The 17,612-nt window shown below is 35.8% G+C and overlaps 1 protein-coding gene across 1 annotated transcript in view; it reads right to left on the bottom strand.

Annotated features, from left to right (window-relative positions):
- Positions 1-17,612, bottom strand: part of HDX (highly divergent homeobox) — a 216,202-nt gene that overhangs the window by 86,520 nt on the left and 112,070 nt on the right. Inside the window, exon 4 of the mRNA XM_021691210.1 lies at positions 2,465-2,611. Coding sequence (XP_021546885.1) covers positions 2,465-2,611 — 147 coding nt within the window. The remainder of the gene's footprint in view (positions 1-2,464; positions 2,612-17,612) is intronic.

Genomic DNA, 17,612 nt, shown 5'->3' with positions numbered 1-17,612 from the left:
TCATAATTTTGGACCTTGAGGACAAGGGCTACATCATAGGGATGGCAGAATGGAAGGTGGAAGGTACCAGAATCTTTGAGGAATTCATGAGGCAGAACTGCCATGCCAGCTTTAAATTATATACCCCTGGACTTGTCCATGAAATTAGGATATCTTGTCTAAGTCATTGTTATTTTGAGTCTTTCTGTTTCTCAGAGCCAACCCTAATTCTAATTAATACAGAACATTATTCATAGATGGAAATAAATATCAAAGGAATCATCTAAAACAGTGAAAAATGGTTGATTCTAGCTATTGGGAAATAGTAGGAAGGGAGCAGTAAGGAATGTTGGTTTTATAGCAAGTTTTATAGAACTTGACTCCTTAAGCTATGTGTATATATAACTTTAATTAAAAAAATAAAAATGATAATAATACAAAAACATGCTCTGATGTTCCTTATTCTTGGCATTTAGGCTTCTCATACCATTATCCTACTCCAATTCCTCTCCAGTCATTTGTATTCTTGTGTTATCCCTCTTGCTAGACTCCAAACTCCTTAAAAACAAGAAAAGTCTCTAATGCTTCACATTTTGTTTATGCATTCACTTGATGGACATTTGGTTTTTTCCCACTTTTGGCTATTATGAAGAATGCTGTTATGAACATTCATATATAAGGTTTTTAAAAGTTTTTTTTTTTAATTTCAGTTAGATAACATACAGTGTAATATTAGTTTCAGGTGTACAATTTAGTGATTCAACACTTATATACAACCTGGTGCTCATCACAAGTGCACTCCTTAATCCCCAGCACCTATTTAACCCATCCCCCCAATTACCTCCCTTGATACTATCAGTTTGTTTTCTATAGTTAAGAGTGTTTCAGGCGCCTGGGTGGCTCAGTTGGTTAAGTGACTGCCTTTGGCTCAGGTCATGATCCTGGAGTCCTGGGATTGAGTCCCGCATCGGACTCCCTGCTCAGTGGGGAGTCTGCTTCTCCCTCTGACCCTACCCCCTCTTGTGCACTCTCTCTCACTCTCTCTCTCTCAAATAAATAAATAAAATCTTTAAAAAAAAGAGTCTGTTTCTTGGTTTTTCTCTCTCTCTTCTTTATGCTCATTTGTTTCATCAAAATAGAAAGCTTCTGCACAGTGAAGGAAACAATCAACAAAACTAAAAGGCAACCTAGGGAATAGGGAAGATATTGGCAAATGAATTATTTGATAAAGGGTTAGTATCCAAAATATACAAAGAATTTATCAAACTCAACACCCCCAAATGAATAATCCAATTAAAAATGGGCAGAAGACATGAATAGACACTTTTCAAAAGAAGACACTCAGATGGCCCACAGACACATGAAAAGATGCTTACCATCACTGATCATCAGGGAAATACCAAAACTACAATGAGCTATATCACCTCACACCTGTCAAAATGGCTAAAATTAACAACACAAAAAACAACAGGTGTTGGCAAGGATGTGCAGAAAGGGGAACTGTTTTGCACTTAGTGGAATGCAAATTGGTACAGCCACTATGGAAAACAGTATGGAGGTTCCTCAAAAAGTTAAAAATAGAACTACCCTATGACCCAGCAGTTGCATTACTATGTATTTACCTGAAGAATACAAAAATACTAGTTCGAAGGGATAGATGCAGGCCAATATTCGTGGTAGCATTATCTACAATAGCCAAATTATGGAAACAGCCCAAGTGTCCATTGACTGATGAATGGAATATCAGTCATAGAAAAGAATGAAATCTTACCATTTGCAGTGATGTCAGTGGAGCTGGGGAGTATAATGCTAAGTGAAATAAGTCAGAGAATGAGAAATAGCCCATATGATTTCACTCAGATATGGAATTTAAGAAACAAAACAAACAAGCATGTACAAGTTTTTGAGTATACATACATTTCATTTCTTTTGGGTATATATATATATATATATATATCTTAGAGTGGAATTGCTGGGTCCTATGATAACTCTATGTTAAAAATCTTGAGGACTGTTTTCCAACATGGTTAAAACATTTTACATTTCCATCAGAAGTATATAATGGTTCCAATTTATCCACATCCTGGTCAACACTTGTTATCATCTGTCTTTTTTATTGTAGACATCATATTGGCTACTAAGTGATATCTCATTGTGGTTTTGATTTCCATAATTACAAATGATTGAACACTTTTGTGTATTTATTGACCATCTGTATATCTCCTTTGGATAAATGTGTATTCAAACTCTTTGCCCATTTTCATTTCATTATTTGCCTTTTTATTATTAAGATGTAAGAATTGTTTATATACTCTGAATACAAGTTCCTTATCAGATATGTGATTTGAACATATTTCCTCCCATTCTGTGGATTATCTTTTTCACTTTATTGATGTTCTTGTTTACAGGACCTCATGCAATTTTTTAAAGCTTTAATTTATGACAATCTTTAACAACAGCATGAAAATTATCGAAAATGTCTTACCCGAACTATTTCACAGTCAACATTTAATTCAGTTGCAACTGCTTCAATTTTCTCTCTACAGACAGAACCAAGGCTGGTCATTCCATTGTCCCAGTATCTCTTAAGGGTGGCTAAGTCTCGGTCACTGAACTGAGTGCGATCTTGTAGCTGTTAAAACAGATTTAAAATAATTAGAATAATCAAAGGAAAGTATATTATAGAAAGGACAATCTGGGTGATATTTGCTAAGTTACTTTCAACACATAACAGTAGCTAAATTAATTTCACAGTTGTTTTTTTAAATTAATTTATTTGAGAGAGAGAGTGGGGGGAGGGGTAAAGAGAGAGGGAGAAAGAATCTTCAGCAGGCTCCATGCGCAACATAGAGCCTGATGCTGGACTCAATCTCACAACCCTAAGATCCCAACCTGAGCCAAAACCAAGAACTGGAGGCTTAACTGACTGTGACACCCAGGCACCCCTGATTTCACAGTTCTTAATATGTGATCTCCCATTTTGAAATGGGCCTGTCCATGATATTTATTTCCATAAAATGAAAGCGTGCTAGAATAAAATGAGTAAAAAAATTTTAACTGTTAGAAATTAGGCAGTATTGATTTTAAACAGTTGTAATCACTTAAATAATACATTACCATTGTGGAAAATACAGATAAATTAAAAAAAAGAATTTAAATCACCCACAATTCTGGAAATAGCACTTGTTAACATTATAATGTGTACTTTTTCAAGTTTTTTTCTATGATACACATATTCACATTCACACTACATACATTTTTAAAATAACAGGATCACAACACTGTGTTGTTTTTAGATAAGTTAATCTAGATTTGCCATACATATGTCTTGTACTAATGTTATAATTAAAAGTGTAAATAAAAAATGTAAGAAGATAATATAGCCTTAAAAATCATATTTATGGCTTTAGAAAGTTTCATAATAATCCTATAATTTTTGTTTTTAGATTTTTTTAGTCCAATAAACTATGGTCATTATATATTGTTTTAATTCAATGAATCCTGGAGGCACCCCTAGGAAGTAAATTAGAAGCATGATAGAATAATGACTTCCATTTGGAGTCAGAAAAGCAAGGTCAGGGGACTCATTCAACAGGGCACAAAATGTCCATGGCTGAGCTAGAAACAGAAATCTGATTTTTTCTAGTAGTTTCATCCCTATGATGTCTCCAATTATCTCAAACGATAGTGAAAAAAATGTGAAAATAAATTTTAGTTAAAAATATATATCCTGGGGTGCCTGTGGCCCAGTTGGTTAAGCATCTGCCTTCGGCTCAGGTCATGATCCCAGGGTCCTGGGATCGAGCCCCACCTCGGGCTCCCTGCTTGGCGGGAAGCCTGCTTCTCCCTCGCCCACTCCCGATCTCCCTGCTTGTGTTCCCTCTCTCGCTGTCTCTCTCTCTGTCAAATAAATAAATAAAATCTTTTAAAAAAATTATATATATATAATTATATATATATAAATAAATAATAAAATAAATAAATAAATAAATAAATAAAATATAAATAATAAATAAAATCTTTATATATATATATTCTGAAAAGTCCTGTATGTGTATGCATGTTTTTGTGATGGGAGAACAAGAATGAGAGAGCAAGAGAGAAAGCCTGGGAGAGTGAATTGAGGAGAAATGCTGCAAATCATAGAATGAGGTATGAGTTTCTATTGCTGCCGTCTGCCTAAGAAGATATGGTCTGGTCTCATAGAGGCTACACTTCAAATACTTTGTAGACATATATTGATTTCTTTCTTTTTTTAAAAGGTTTTATTTATTTATTTGAGAGAGAGAGCAGAAGCAGGGAGAGGCAGAGGGAGAAGCAGACTCCCCGATGAGCAGGGAGCCCAATTTGGGGCTCAATCCCAGGACCCTGAGATCATGACCTGAGCCAAAAGAAGATGCTTAACCAACTGAGCCACCCAGGCACCCAACATAACCTGATTTTAATGTTCCTTTTAATTGAAACTTAAAGTGGAAACCTCTCCTAAATTGGATTTGAATAACAATGGAAAATAATAAATACAACGTATAAAATATGACTTAAATAAAAGAGTTATCATAGCTAAAACTGACATAATACTAAACAAGAGCAAATCTGTTTTAAAGATACAACCTTGGGATGCCTGGGTGGCTCAGTCAGTTAAGCGTCTGCCTTTGGCTCAGATCATGATCCCAGGGTCCTGGGATTGAGTCCCACATTGGGCTCCTTGCTCAGTGGGGAGCCTGCTTCTCCCTTAGACTGCCACTCCTCCTGCTTGTGCTCGCTCTATCTCTCTCTGATGAATAAATAAATAAAATCTTTTAAAAAATTGTTTAAAGTTACAACCTTTTGAAAAAGAGTTTTGAACATCAGGAAGGAAAGCAATATATGAATTCATGGTTTACTACCAAAAGGGTGAATTTAGATTGTATAATTAATGTGTCTAATACAGTTGTTCTGTGTGTAGGTTACTCAGTCAAGTTCTTTATGAGATAAATCTGTTCTTTCTCTACTTAAAAAGCCTGATGAGTAAATGTATTATAAGTACTAGTACTGAGGGGCGCCTGGGTGGCTCAGTTGTTAAGTGTCTGCCTTCGGCTCAGGTCATGATCCCAGGGTCCTGGATGACTCCCATATCGGGCTCCCTGCTCAGCAGGACGCCTGCTTCTCCCTCTCCCCTGCCCCCTGCTTGTGTTCCCCCTCTCGCTGTGTCTCTCACTGTCAAATAAATAAATAAATTTTTTAAAAAATAGGTACTAGTACTGAATTACATGTTCCTAATAAATGAATCAAAATATGCCATCCAAGTTTTTTTTCATCAAGTGGACTAAGGCTCACGTTATTTTATTTATTTAAAGATTTTATTTATTTATTTGAGAGAGAGAGTGAGAGTATGAGAGTGGGGTGAGGGGCAGAGGGAGAAGCAGACTCCCCGCTGAGCAGGGAGCCCAATGTGGAACTTGTTCCAGGAACTCCGGGATCATGATCTGAGCCAAAGGCAGATGCTTAACCAACTGAGCCACCCAGGTGCCCTCAAGTTATTTACATAAAAATCTCATTAGATTCTCATTCTATATTGATTGTACAATAGTTTTGTAACTAAAATTCTCAAAATAAAACAGAAAGCAAAATAAATGGTCATCAGGTTCTATGTTGATTCCAGTAATTCACCATAACAGCCAGCAAGCCAGCCTATATTATTGTCAGAATGGAAGGAATAATGAACAGAACATTGAACACACTCAGTCATTTAATTTGTAATTCATTTAGAGGACACCCAAAGCTGATTCATCCCTTAAACTGAACTAAATAAAACCTGACTTGATTTGTTAGAAATGTGCTGGGGTCTCAACATTAGCAATGTTGAAAGAACCTTTTATGACAGTGCCTATTAAGTAGAAGCTTATGGGGGAAGAGCAGTTGTTTTTAAAGTTCTTAAGAGCATATTTTAACCAAGAAAATAAATAAGATAACAAAATAATTTAGCATTAAAACTGTAAATATTGATTTAGAGAAGGATAAAAAGGTGGACACAAAGGATAAGGTACATTCTGCCCTAAAGTTAAAATCAGTTTTGGTTTTCAATTGGGCTCTAAGGCCACTTTCACTTTACAAAGAAACCTACAACCTAAACCATTGGCTCAGTGAGATAGACATATTAAGCAATTCTCTTGTTGATTTTGTGAAAAGAGTAACATTCCAGTTATATTCCTTGACAATTTTGGTGAAAGCTCAGGCTTGGCCCTAGTGACCATATAATTGTGTTGATTTTACATGGATTATATTGTAACACAATAAACAGAAACCTCTGGCCTCTATACCAGCTGTGATAACATTTCTAGTCTAGTTTAGACTAGGAATTTAGTTATTGGCTTTTCTTTCAAAAATAGAATTAGATGACAAAACTGTGATGTTGAGGAGCACAGTTTCCTGTTTTAAGTATGTATTATAGTTAAATGTAGAACTAAATTATGTATTTGTACTCAGAAGCAACCCCTTTGAAATGACAAACATTAAAAATTTCTAATGCAAGTGACACTTCCCTCAGCTTACTCCAGTGTTCCATATGCTGTGCACTATTTGGTCCTATTTCAATCATCAGTCCAGACACTAGCTTGTACTGTTGAGATTCAAACGTCTTTTGTGAAATTCTGTTTATCTTTCCACTTGACAATGGGCTCATTAATAGCAGAGATTATACCTTTTTACTTTTATTATCGTTGTAAAAGTGAATTAATAATGCACTTGATAAAAAAATAGTCAAACTATCAGAAAGGTATAAAATGAGCTATAGTCTCTCTCCCTTATTTACAAATCCCTAAACACCAAAGGCAACTACTATCGGTAATTTCCAGAGTAACTTTCCAAAATAAAAATGCATATATACTTACAAAAAAAAGGGATGATACTATAAACTTATTTTTTTTTTTACTTAAGTTTATCTTGGAGATATTTCTATACCATCACATACAGATATACTACTTCAATCTTTTGAACTGCTAAATTGTGCTCCATGGAATACAACAAAATAAAAAGCTTTTGGACAGCAAAAGAAACAAGCAACAAAACTAAAATACAATCTACTGAATGGGAAAAGATATTTGCAAATGACATATCCAATAAAGGGTTAGTATCCAGAATATATAAAGAACTTACACAGCTCAACACCAAAAAATCCCAAATAATCCACTTAAAAAAATGGGCAGAGGACATGAAAAAACTTTTCTCCAAAGACATACAGATAGCTAACAGACATATGAAAATGCTCAATATCACTCATCATCAAGGAAACGCAAATCAAAACTACAATGAGATATCACCTCACAGCCTGTCGGAATGGCTAAAATTAACAACACAAGAAACAACAGGTGTTGTCAAGGATGGGGAGAAAGGGGAACCCTCGTATGCTGTTGGTGGGAAGGCAAGCTGGTACAGCCACTCTGGAAAACAGTATGGAGGTTCCCCCAAAAGTTAAAAATAATCACCCCACTCTTGATTTTGGCTCAGGTCATGGTCTCAGGGTTGTGGGATCAAGCCCTGTGTCAGGCTCCCCGCTCAGCAGGGAGTCTGCTTCTCTCCCTCTCCCTCTGCCCCTCCCCCTGCTCTCTCTAAAATAAATAAATAAATCTTAAAAAAACCACAATGAGATATCACCTCACACCTGTCAAGATGGCTAAAATCAAAAACATAAAAAACAACAAGTGTTAAGGATGTGGAGAAAAAGGAACACTCATGCACTGTTGGTGGGAATGCAAATTCTTGCAGCCAATATGGAAAACAGTATGGAGGCTTTAAAAAAAATAAAAATAGAATTACTATATGATCCACTAATTCTACTACTGGATATTTACCCAAAGAATGCAGAAACACTAATCCAAAAAGATATATGCATCCCTATTTTTATTGCAGCATTATTTACAATCGTCAAATTATGGAAGCAACCCTAGTGTGCAATGATAGATGAATGGATAAAGAAGATGTGGAATATATATACAATAGACACCCTATGACTTAGAATTATCTAATGATGGAACTTTAGGTGGTTTTCAGGTTATTGCTATTACAAACAATGCTTAAATGGACATCCTTATACATAGATCTTGCTTTATATTTGCAATTTATATATTATGGGGAAGTCCTAGCCTTGTGTTTTGATCACCTCCACTTTTTCCCATTGGTGAAGAAGGGATTCCTGCCCTAGAGTTATGGAGATAGCCAACCAAAACCTCCCAACACCAGACAGATAAAATCAACAGTAGTGTATTAGTCAGGTATACTCATAGCCTGGAAGAGGAAGGAGAACACCATATGCCCCACAGAGACACGTGGAGATTCCATTTGGGAACAGAGTGCACAAGCAGAGGCTGTAGTGTAACCCCTGAGAGTGGTGAAACCCCCATTTCCCACAGGAGATGTGATTGGCCTGTTTGAACTGAAGCCCTCTATTGAGGGATAAGCAGGCACTGTGCTTTGTCCCTGAGATAAGTTATTTGAATATGGTACTTTATCTGCAGGAACAGGATGAGAAGGGGAACCTGTGGTTGGCCATCCTTTGAGACTCTCTTGGCTTTCCTCAGATGTCAAAATGCATGTAATATGGGGCTTTAATATCAGGTCTTTTAATTTTTTTTGAGTATATATATATTTGATAGAGAGAGCACAGGTAGGCAGAGGGGCAGACAGAGGGGCAGGAGAAGCAGGCTCCCTGCTGAGCAGGGAGCCCGATGTGGGCCTCGATCCCAGGACTCTGGGATCATGACCTGAGCCAAAGACAGATGCTTAACCAACTGAGCCACCCAGGCACCCCTTATTTGAATATATTTGAGACACAATGTTACATTAGTTTCAGGTGTACAACATTGTGATTCAACTTCTCCATACCTTATCCTATGTTCACTACAAGTGTAGCTACCATCTGTCACCATGTAATACTATTACAATATTGACTGTATTTCCTATGCTGTGCCTTTTATTCCCATGACTTATTCATTTCATAACTGGAAGCCTGTATCTCCCACTCCCCTTCACCCATTTTGCCCATCCCCTACCCCTCTTCCTCTGACCATCAGTTTGTTCTCTATATTTATAGATCTGATTCTGCTTTTAGTTTGTTTATTCGTTTGTTTCGTTTTTTAGATTCCACATAGGAGTGAAATTATATGGTATATGTCTTTCCCAGTCTGATTTATTCCACTTGGCATAATACCCTCTAAATCCATCCATGTAGGTCTTATACCACAAATTGGAATTAGTGGGCCAAAGAATATGTGCATTTAAATTTTTATAAATATAGCCAAATTGCCCTTGGACAAGGGCTGAAATATATGATAGTCCCTATTTTCCTATATCTTTGTAAATGATAGGTATTGTCCAACTTCGTAATTTTTGCTAGTTTAGTGAAAAATGGTATCTTATTGTTTTGATTTGTATGTCTTTAAGAATACTTACTTTTATGTTTACTGGCCTTATGTATTTATTTTTCTGAGAAATGCTTATTTAAAGGATCATACTTTTTTTTCTTCTTTACTACTTTTTAAATTCATATACCTCTGTGCTAAACATGTTAGATATCATTTTTGCACACAATGATATTTGTAATCACATCAAATACATTATCCATGATTAGCAATGCACTACCCTTTTAAATTATGTATATGACTTTCAGAAAATCTTCTGCTCTACAGATATAATTCCATTCAATTTATTAATTGATACATTCTCTACCCCTAGTGAAAGTGTTGGTTTATCTATAAGAGCGTAAATATGATGTCCTTAAAAGAATCATCTTTTGTAACTGCTGGGTGAAAATTTAATTTGACATTTTTTCCAAATTGTGGTAAAATACATATAATGTAAAATGTACCATTTTAATTACTTTTAAGTGTACAGTTCAGTAGTAATTATATTCACATTGTTGTGCAACCAGTCTCCAGAATTTTTTTATTCCCATTAAATAACAAATTCCCATTTTCCTCTTTCTCTAGCCACTGGCAACCACCATTCTATTTTCTGTTTCTATGAGTTTGACTACTCTAGATAGCTCACATAAGTGGAGTAATACAGTATTTGTCTTCTTAACTATTTCACTTAGCATAATGTCCTCAAGGTTCATCCTTATTATAGCATGTGTCAGATTTTTTCTCTTTCAAGAATGAATAATATTCAATTTTATGTATATAGAATATTTTTTTATTTAAAAAAAATTTTTTTTAAGATTTTAACTATTTATTTGACACAGAGAGAAAGCAAGAGAGGGAACACAAGCAGGGGGAGTGGGAGAGGGAGAAGCAGGCTTCCCATGAAGCAGGGAGCCTGATGTGGGGCTCGATCCCAGGACCCTGGGATCATGACCTGAGCTGAAGGCAGATGTTTAATGACTGAGCCACCCAGGCACCCCTATATAGCACATTTTTTAAATCAATACATCTGTTGATGGACACTTGGGTTGCTTTCACATTTTGGTTATTATGAATAATGCTGCTATGAACATTGGTATACAGGTATCTGTTTGGGTCCCTCCTTTGAATTCTTTGGGGTATAAACCTAGAAGTGGAATTGCTGGATTATATGGTAATTCTATTTTAACTTTTTGGGGAATCACGATACTTTTTTTTCATAGTGGCTGCATCATTTTATATACCCACCAATAGTGCACAAGTGTTCTAATTTCTCCACAGGCTCACCAACACTTGTTAATTTCTGTTTAATAGTAACCATACTAATGAGTTCTGTGGTAATATTTCATTGTGGTTTTGATTTGCATTTTTCTGATGAATAGTGGTATTGGCATCTTTTTATATGCTTGTTAGCCATTTGTATATTTTCTTTGGCAAATTTCTATTCAAGTCCTTTGCTCATTTTTAAATTAGGTTATATCTTGCTATTGTTTAGTTGTAAGAGTTCTTTATATATTCCTAATATTAACTCCTTTTTGGTTAAGGGATTTATCTTTTACATTCTGATAATTTCTAGTCCTTGAATTTCTGAGATATATTACTGATGAGGGAATAGAAGGCAAGCTGAGGACAAAGCTGACACCCCACAACCCCCCCGCCAAGGGATATATGTGACATTCCTCAGGCACTCCTGGCTGCCCTAAAGCTAAGGAAAGGAAAAACAAATAGTTAACCTATAGAGATCACAATCCTGCAAGAAGAACAAAGCATTTCTATCAACAACCTAGCTTCCAGAAGGAAATGTAGATACAATTAAATGTCCTTATAATCTGCAGCTCATTGACAGATACTTGAAGTGGGCAGAGTGTAATGTTCCTCCAGGAAGCTCCCAACTATCTTCATATTATTGCCTTGCTAGAAGGAAAAACAACCTTAACTTGACAATGGCAAGTCCTCTGGTATCCTGTGAGTCTTCTTTAACATATGAAAATCCTTTTAAAACTTCCCTTTTCCTTACCTCCCCCAACCCCCTAGTATATAATCAGCCACCCCTCACAACCCTGGTGCAGCAGCTCTTTCTGCCCTCAGGTCCTGTCCCCATTTGGTGCAAAACCACCATTTTGCACCAAAGACGTCTCAAGAATTCTTTCTTGGTCGTCAGCTCCGGACTTCACCCCACTGAACCTCACCTATATTCCAAAACCACATCATTACTGTGGGGATTAATTTTTTGGGTTAACTTGACTGGGTCATGGGCTAGTCAGACATTCAGTCAAACATTGTTCTGGGTGTGTCTGTGAAGGTGTTTCTGGATAAGATTAACATTTGAACAAGTAGATTGAATTAAGCAAATTGCCCTTTCTAATGTGGATGAGCCTTATCCAATAAATTAAAGACTTGAATAGAACAAAAAGGCTGAGTAAGAGGGTACTCCTTCTGTCTGAATGATGAGCTAGAATGTTGGTCTTTACTGGCCTTTGGACTGGGACTGAAACATTGGCTCTTCTTGGGTCTGAAGTCTGCTGCCTTTTGGAATGGATCTTGCACTACTGACTGCCCTTTTTCTGTCATTTAGACCTGGACCAAAACAACACTTTGGCTCTCCTGGGTCTTTAGCTTGCTGATGGTGGATCTTGGGACTTCTCAGCCTCCATAATTATGTGGGCCAATTCCTTATAATAAATCTCTCTCTGTAAGTATACATATATTCTATTGGTTCTGTTTCTCTGAAGATCTCTGACTAATATAATCTCTTTATAAACCCAATACCACTTATACTTATTTTTGAGATGAACTTCCCTCAGTTTTACACTATAGTTGTCTAAGCATGGAGTATCTTGAATCTTTAGTCCCAGGAGTATTGTCCTCTGAATTCCTGATCCAACATCCTTCTAAAACCACCAAATGTGAAAATTTACTGTCATTTTGGTTTCTTTTTTTTTTTTTTTAAAGATTAGCGGTCAATTCTAGAGTTTAAACTGACATTGCCCAGCTGATCTTTTACTTGTCACATGCAGTCTCAATCACAATCTTCTGCTACAATAATGTCATGTAAAAATATTGTGCAGAAATAGAAAACTTCTATCTACTGACAAGCAGAAGTGAAGCAAAATCCCATATTACCACAGCTAAGCTTAAAAACATTGGATGTAGATAACAACTTGTTAAGGAATTCGCTAAAGACATTGACTCATCTTTGGAAAGAAATAACTGTTTTTGCTAAACTTGGAAGGCAGCAGGCTCAATACAAAATAAAGGAACTGTTGGTAAGCCTCTAAGCACAAGAGCAAACTTGCTCAAAACAAAACAACAAAAATAAATCGCACACAATGAGGCACATTACTTCAATGTGTATGCAAAAATTCTATTCTCCAGCACCAACAATTAAAATCCAGAGGCAGGGGCACCTGGGTGGCTCAGTTGGTTAAGCGACTGCCTTCAGCTCAGGTCATGATCCTGGAGTCCTGGGATCGAGTCCCGCATTGGGCTCCCTGCTCAGTAGGGAGTCTGCTTCTCCCTCTGACCCTCCACCCTCTCATGCTCTCTTTCTCTCACTCTCTCTCTCAAATAAATAAATAAGATCTTAAAAAATAAATAAATAAATAAAAATAAAATCCAGAGGCAAAAGAAGTTCCAGTTATGACTGGTACATGGTAGGTAGAGGCTTAGGACATGATAAGTAGGAAGCTGCAATTTTCCTCAGTGTAAAATAGTGGGAATAAAAAAAGGTCCTGGATTTTAATCTTAGCTCTGTCTCTTCCTAGCTGTGAGCAAATGACTTAATCTTAACTGAAAATGGGAATAATACCACCTATCTCATAAGATTGTTAAAAGGGGGAAAAAAAAGATGGGCGCCTGGATGGCTCAGTCTTTAAGCTCTTGCCTTTGGCTCAGGTCATGATCCCAGGGTCCTGGGGTCCAGCCCCGCATCGGGCTCCCTGCTCCGAGGGAAGCCTGCTTCTCCCTCTCCCATTCCCTGTGCTTGTGTTCCTTCTCTCACTGTGTCTCTCTCTGTCAAATAAATAAAATCTTAAAAAAAAAAAAGGAAAAAAAAAAGATTGTTAAAAGGATTAAAAGAGAAAATCCACATAAAGCAAATCATGCTCATAGGGGGACCCAATAGATGTTAGTCTTCCTCTGACACTTACCTCCCACATACCCACCCACCTTTATCCTAAACAGGAAGAAAGTACAAAGTGCTATTAGGGGGAGACTAATTCATAAAACTCACATATACCTGACAGAATAACCTGGTATTTTAGAAAGCTGCAGTAGCTCAGCATGCTTGGAATTTGCTCCAGCTTCTTTATGAAGGGCATCTAATCCTGCCTATTATTTTTTTCTTTTTTTTTAAGATTTTATTTATTTATTTGACAGAGAGATAGAGCCAGAGAGCACAAGTGGAGAGAATGGCAGAGGGAGAGGGAGAAGCAGGCTCCCCACTTGAGCAGGGAGCCTGATGTGGGGCTTGATCCCAGAACCCTGGGATCATGACCTGAGCCGAAGGCAGACACTTAACCATCTGAGCCACCCAGGTGCCCCTATTATTTTTTTTCTTATAGAAATTATATACTTGCTTATATTCAAGACAGAGAATGTAGCTTTTTAAACATATATATTTATATTTGAGTCACAAGCACCATGAAACACAGATGACACTTGGATGAAAGCTGGAATGTGAAAAAGGTCTGATTTCCTACCTTGCCAGTATCATGTTACTATTCAAAAAGATACATACATAGCTCCATCAGAAGCTCCTCTAAGGATTCCCCAGTGATGGCTGCTCAGATTCACATTTAGTACTGCCAGCTACTCTGTGCTCCCTGAGGAACCTTCTATGTTGCCTAAATTAAATATTGGGGCCCAATATCCTGAAGGAAAGACTGGAGCTGAAAGGCAAACTGCTGTAGGCGTCTTCTGCAATATGGTCAGCTGTCCATTTCCACCATTTCTACTGCTAACTTCCTACAGTTCTTACACACTGGCTGTATTTCTCCATTATTCATTTAATAACTTGTAAAGTTAGGAAGAATTTAGTTTAAAAATAAATCAAAATTGAAAGCCCACACCAAAATGTAATTTGAAAGGTGTCTCTTACTGATAGAACAGAATGAGGGTATAGATGTATTGGAATGTTCAGATCTAATAAAACAGTAGCCATAAAACGGGAGAAGAAGATATCACAGAATTAGAGACAAAGGAAGTAAGCATATTAGCAAATCAGGTAGTTAAGCACTGAGGAAAACATACATGATTTTTCCTTACATATCTCTTATAATCTTAATTCAACAGCAGAAAGTGTTATCACATTTTTTCAATGTTAAGTAAAATTTTTGGCATCATATATAGAAATATGCATATCCATATTAATATACAATTTTAAGACATACTGAATGAAAAAACTTTTTGCATAATCTTATATGAGGAGAGAAATCAGTGGTAAACCTTCCACTAGAAAGCATCTTTTGTCAGCCAATGAACATTATTGGTTATCTAGTGGGTATGCGGTACATAAGTATACAACAGTACTGTTTATAAGTTTACATTTGCTGCCACTAAAACTAATTTGTGGTCAAGGATTCTATAATAAAGTTCAAACCTTAGAAAACATTTGCCTTTTAAATTCTTTTCTTTAATCTCATTTCATTGTACAGGTACTTATTTATCCTTACAGTCTCTTATAAAAATACTTCTATATCTTACTGAAGTAAGGTATAAAACAGATCTAAAACTGAGAATTGAGAATTGTATTTGAAAATTTAATTAAACTCCAAAAGGTTTATCAGAAGGTATGACTTTTAAGACAGTGTTCTTACCCTAGGATAGGAAACCTTCTGAAATAAGTATAAAACAAATAATCTTAAAATTTAGACCTTTGATTTGCTTCATGTGAGAGACAAGACAATCTAATAAAATATCTACATAGCAGGTATCCTGCCACCCCCACACCTACCCTAAAACCCCCAGGTGAAAGACAAAAAATCGATAATTACTCTGACAACTATATTTAAAGCACTCATACCTTTAAATGATAGCGTTAAGTTAGTTAATGTCATTAAATTGCCCAAAATTAGACCTATTTTGGTTTCATTAAAACTATGCCACTTAAAAATAAATTATGGGTTTATTCATAAGTGCAGAGGTTTTGAACATGGTTAAAACAAAACAAACCACAAGCCCATAAACATTTTACAAAGATAAAGACCTAATTTAGGGAAAAGCCAGCCTTACCAGTCAGGATGTCCCTAACCTACCCATTGTGAAGGAACTAAGAACAGAGCTACTCTCAAGAGTAGCACAAAAGATTCAAAATCCAAATCCATTTAACTTACATATTTGATATTGAAAATAGAAAACATTGCCTTTAAATGGGCTTTGATCCATGTTTGGAAACACTGGAACCTGGTAATGAATGTGGATTAGCAAAAAGATTTTGTTCTGAGTCTTGGCACTTTGAATATTATGGCAAAAGAATATGGATACTTAAAAACTCAAATTACAAAGTGCATTCGAATTACATAGAAACGTTATCTTAAAAAATTAAAAAATAATTCCTAAAACAGTTTTCAATAACCAAATTAAGTTGTGATCATTTTGAAAATCTGAACAATATATAAAGTTTAAAAGTGATACACATGACATAAAAGCACAGTGTTCTTCTCATTCTGGCCATTCCTAATCTATCTATAAAGTGATGCCACCAACAACACAAGGAAAAAACACTTTGGGAGAGTAGACTTTACCTTAGCAAATGTTGAGAATTAACATAACTGTGGATGACTGAAATTAAGTCACCCAAAGAAAAGACTATTCCTAGATGATTTTATAATATCTCACATGAATTTTGAAATCTGATTTCATGAAAACATAAACCATACCTAGAGAAATCTAGATCCAGTGCACATCATAAAACATCTCCAAAAGAATGTATATTTGTTTATTGTATCCCATAGGTAATACTGAATATTTGTTATTTTATACTAATGTGCATTCTTTTGACCTTTTCACTAATAATGTCAGTAATAAGGACTAAAGATTTTAAAAGTCATCAAGACAATATGTTTGGCTACATTTACCTGTTGTTGCTGTATGTTTTGTTAATATTGCATTCTGTCCCTAGAAGCATCAACCATCCCAATTCTATTCACACATGCATCTAGTTCTTTTTTTTTTTTTAAAGATTTTATTTATCTGAGAGAGAGAGAGAACGAGAGACAGAAGGCATGAGAGGGAGGAGGGTCAGAGGGAGAAGCAGACTCCCCGCTGAGCAGGGAGCCCGATGCGGGACTCGATCCCGGGACTCCAGGATCATGACCTGAGCCGAAGGCAGTCGCTTAACCAACTGAGCCACCCAGGCGCCCCATGCATCTAGTTCTAAAGAATGTGGTCCGATAGACTTAAAATCATTATTACTGATAAGTGTAAAAACTAATTCTATTTTTTCCAGCACATTAACTTGTGATTGATGTTAACTAAACTTACTGTGGTAATAATTTCACAATATATACATATATCAAATCATTATGTTGTACACCTTGGAATAATGCAATGTTATATGCCAATCATATCTCAATAAAATTGGAAAAAATAAAATAATAAATATAATAATAATATATTGGAAAAATAAAATAAATCTAATACTAGTAATAAAATAAAAATAAAAAATAAAAAATATAATAATAATAAATATATCATTAAGGCAATAATTCATGTTTGGTTTTATTTTGGACTATGTTAAATATATTTTATAAAAAGAAACTTTTAAATAGTTAATTTAAGTTTCCAATATTGTAGCTTAATAACCTTTCTTGTGCATGACTAGTTATAGTATAAATATCATTTTAAGTTCTTATTTAAATTCTAGTTAGTTAGTATACAGTGAAATAATAGTTTCAGTTGTAGAATTTAGTGATTCATCATACATACGATGCCCAGGGCTCATCACAACAAGTGTACTCCATAATGCCTATCACCTATTTAACCCATCCAGCTGCCCACCTGCCCTCCATTAATCCTCAGCTTCTTTTAAGAGTCTGTCTCATGGTTTACATCTCTTTTTTCCCCCTATGATCATCTGTTTTGTTACTTAAATTCCATATATGAGTGAAATCATATTTGACAAAGGCCACAGCAAATTCTTTCAAGATTCATCTCCAAAGGCTAGTGAAACAAAAGCAAAAATGAACTTTTGGGACTTCATCAAGATTAAAAGCTTCTGCACAGCAAAGGAAACACTCAACAAAACAAAGAGGCAACCCA

Source organism: Neomonachus schauinslandi, chromosome X, assembly GCF_002201575.2.
Source record: "Neomonachus schauinslandi chromosome X, ASM220157v2, whole genome shotgun sequence".
Taxonomy (NCBI): domain Eukaryota; kingdom Metazoa; phylum Chordata; class Mammalia; order Carnivora; family Phocidae; genus Neomonachus; species Neomonachus schauinslandi.
The sequence above is the reverse complement of the archived record's forward strand: the minus strand, read 5'-3'. Positions and strand labels throughout refer to the sequence as shown.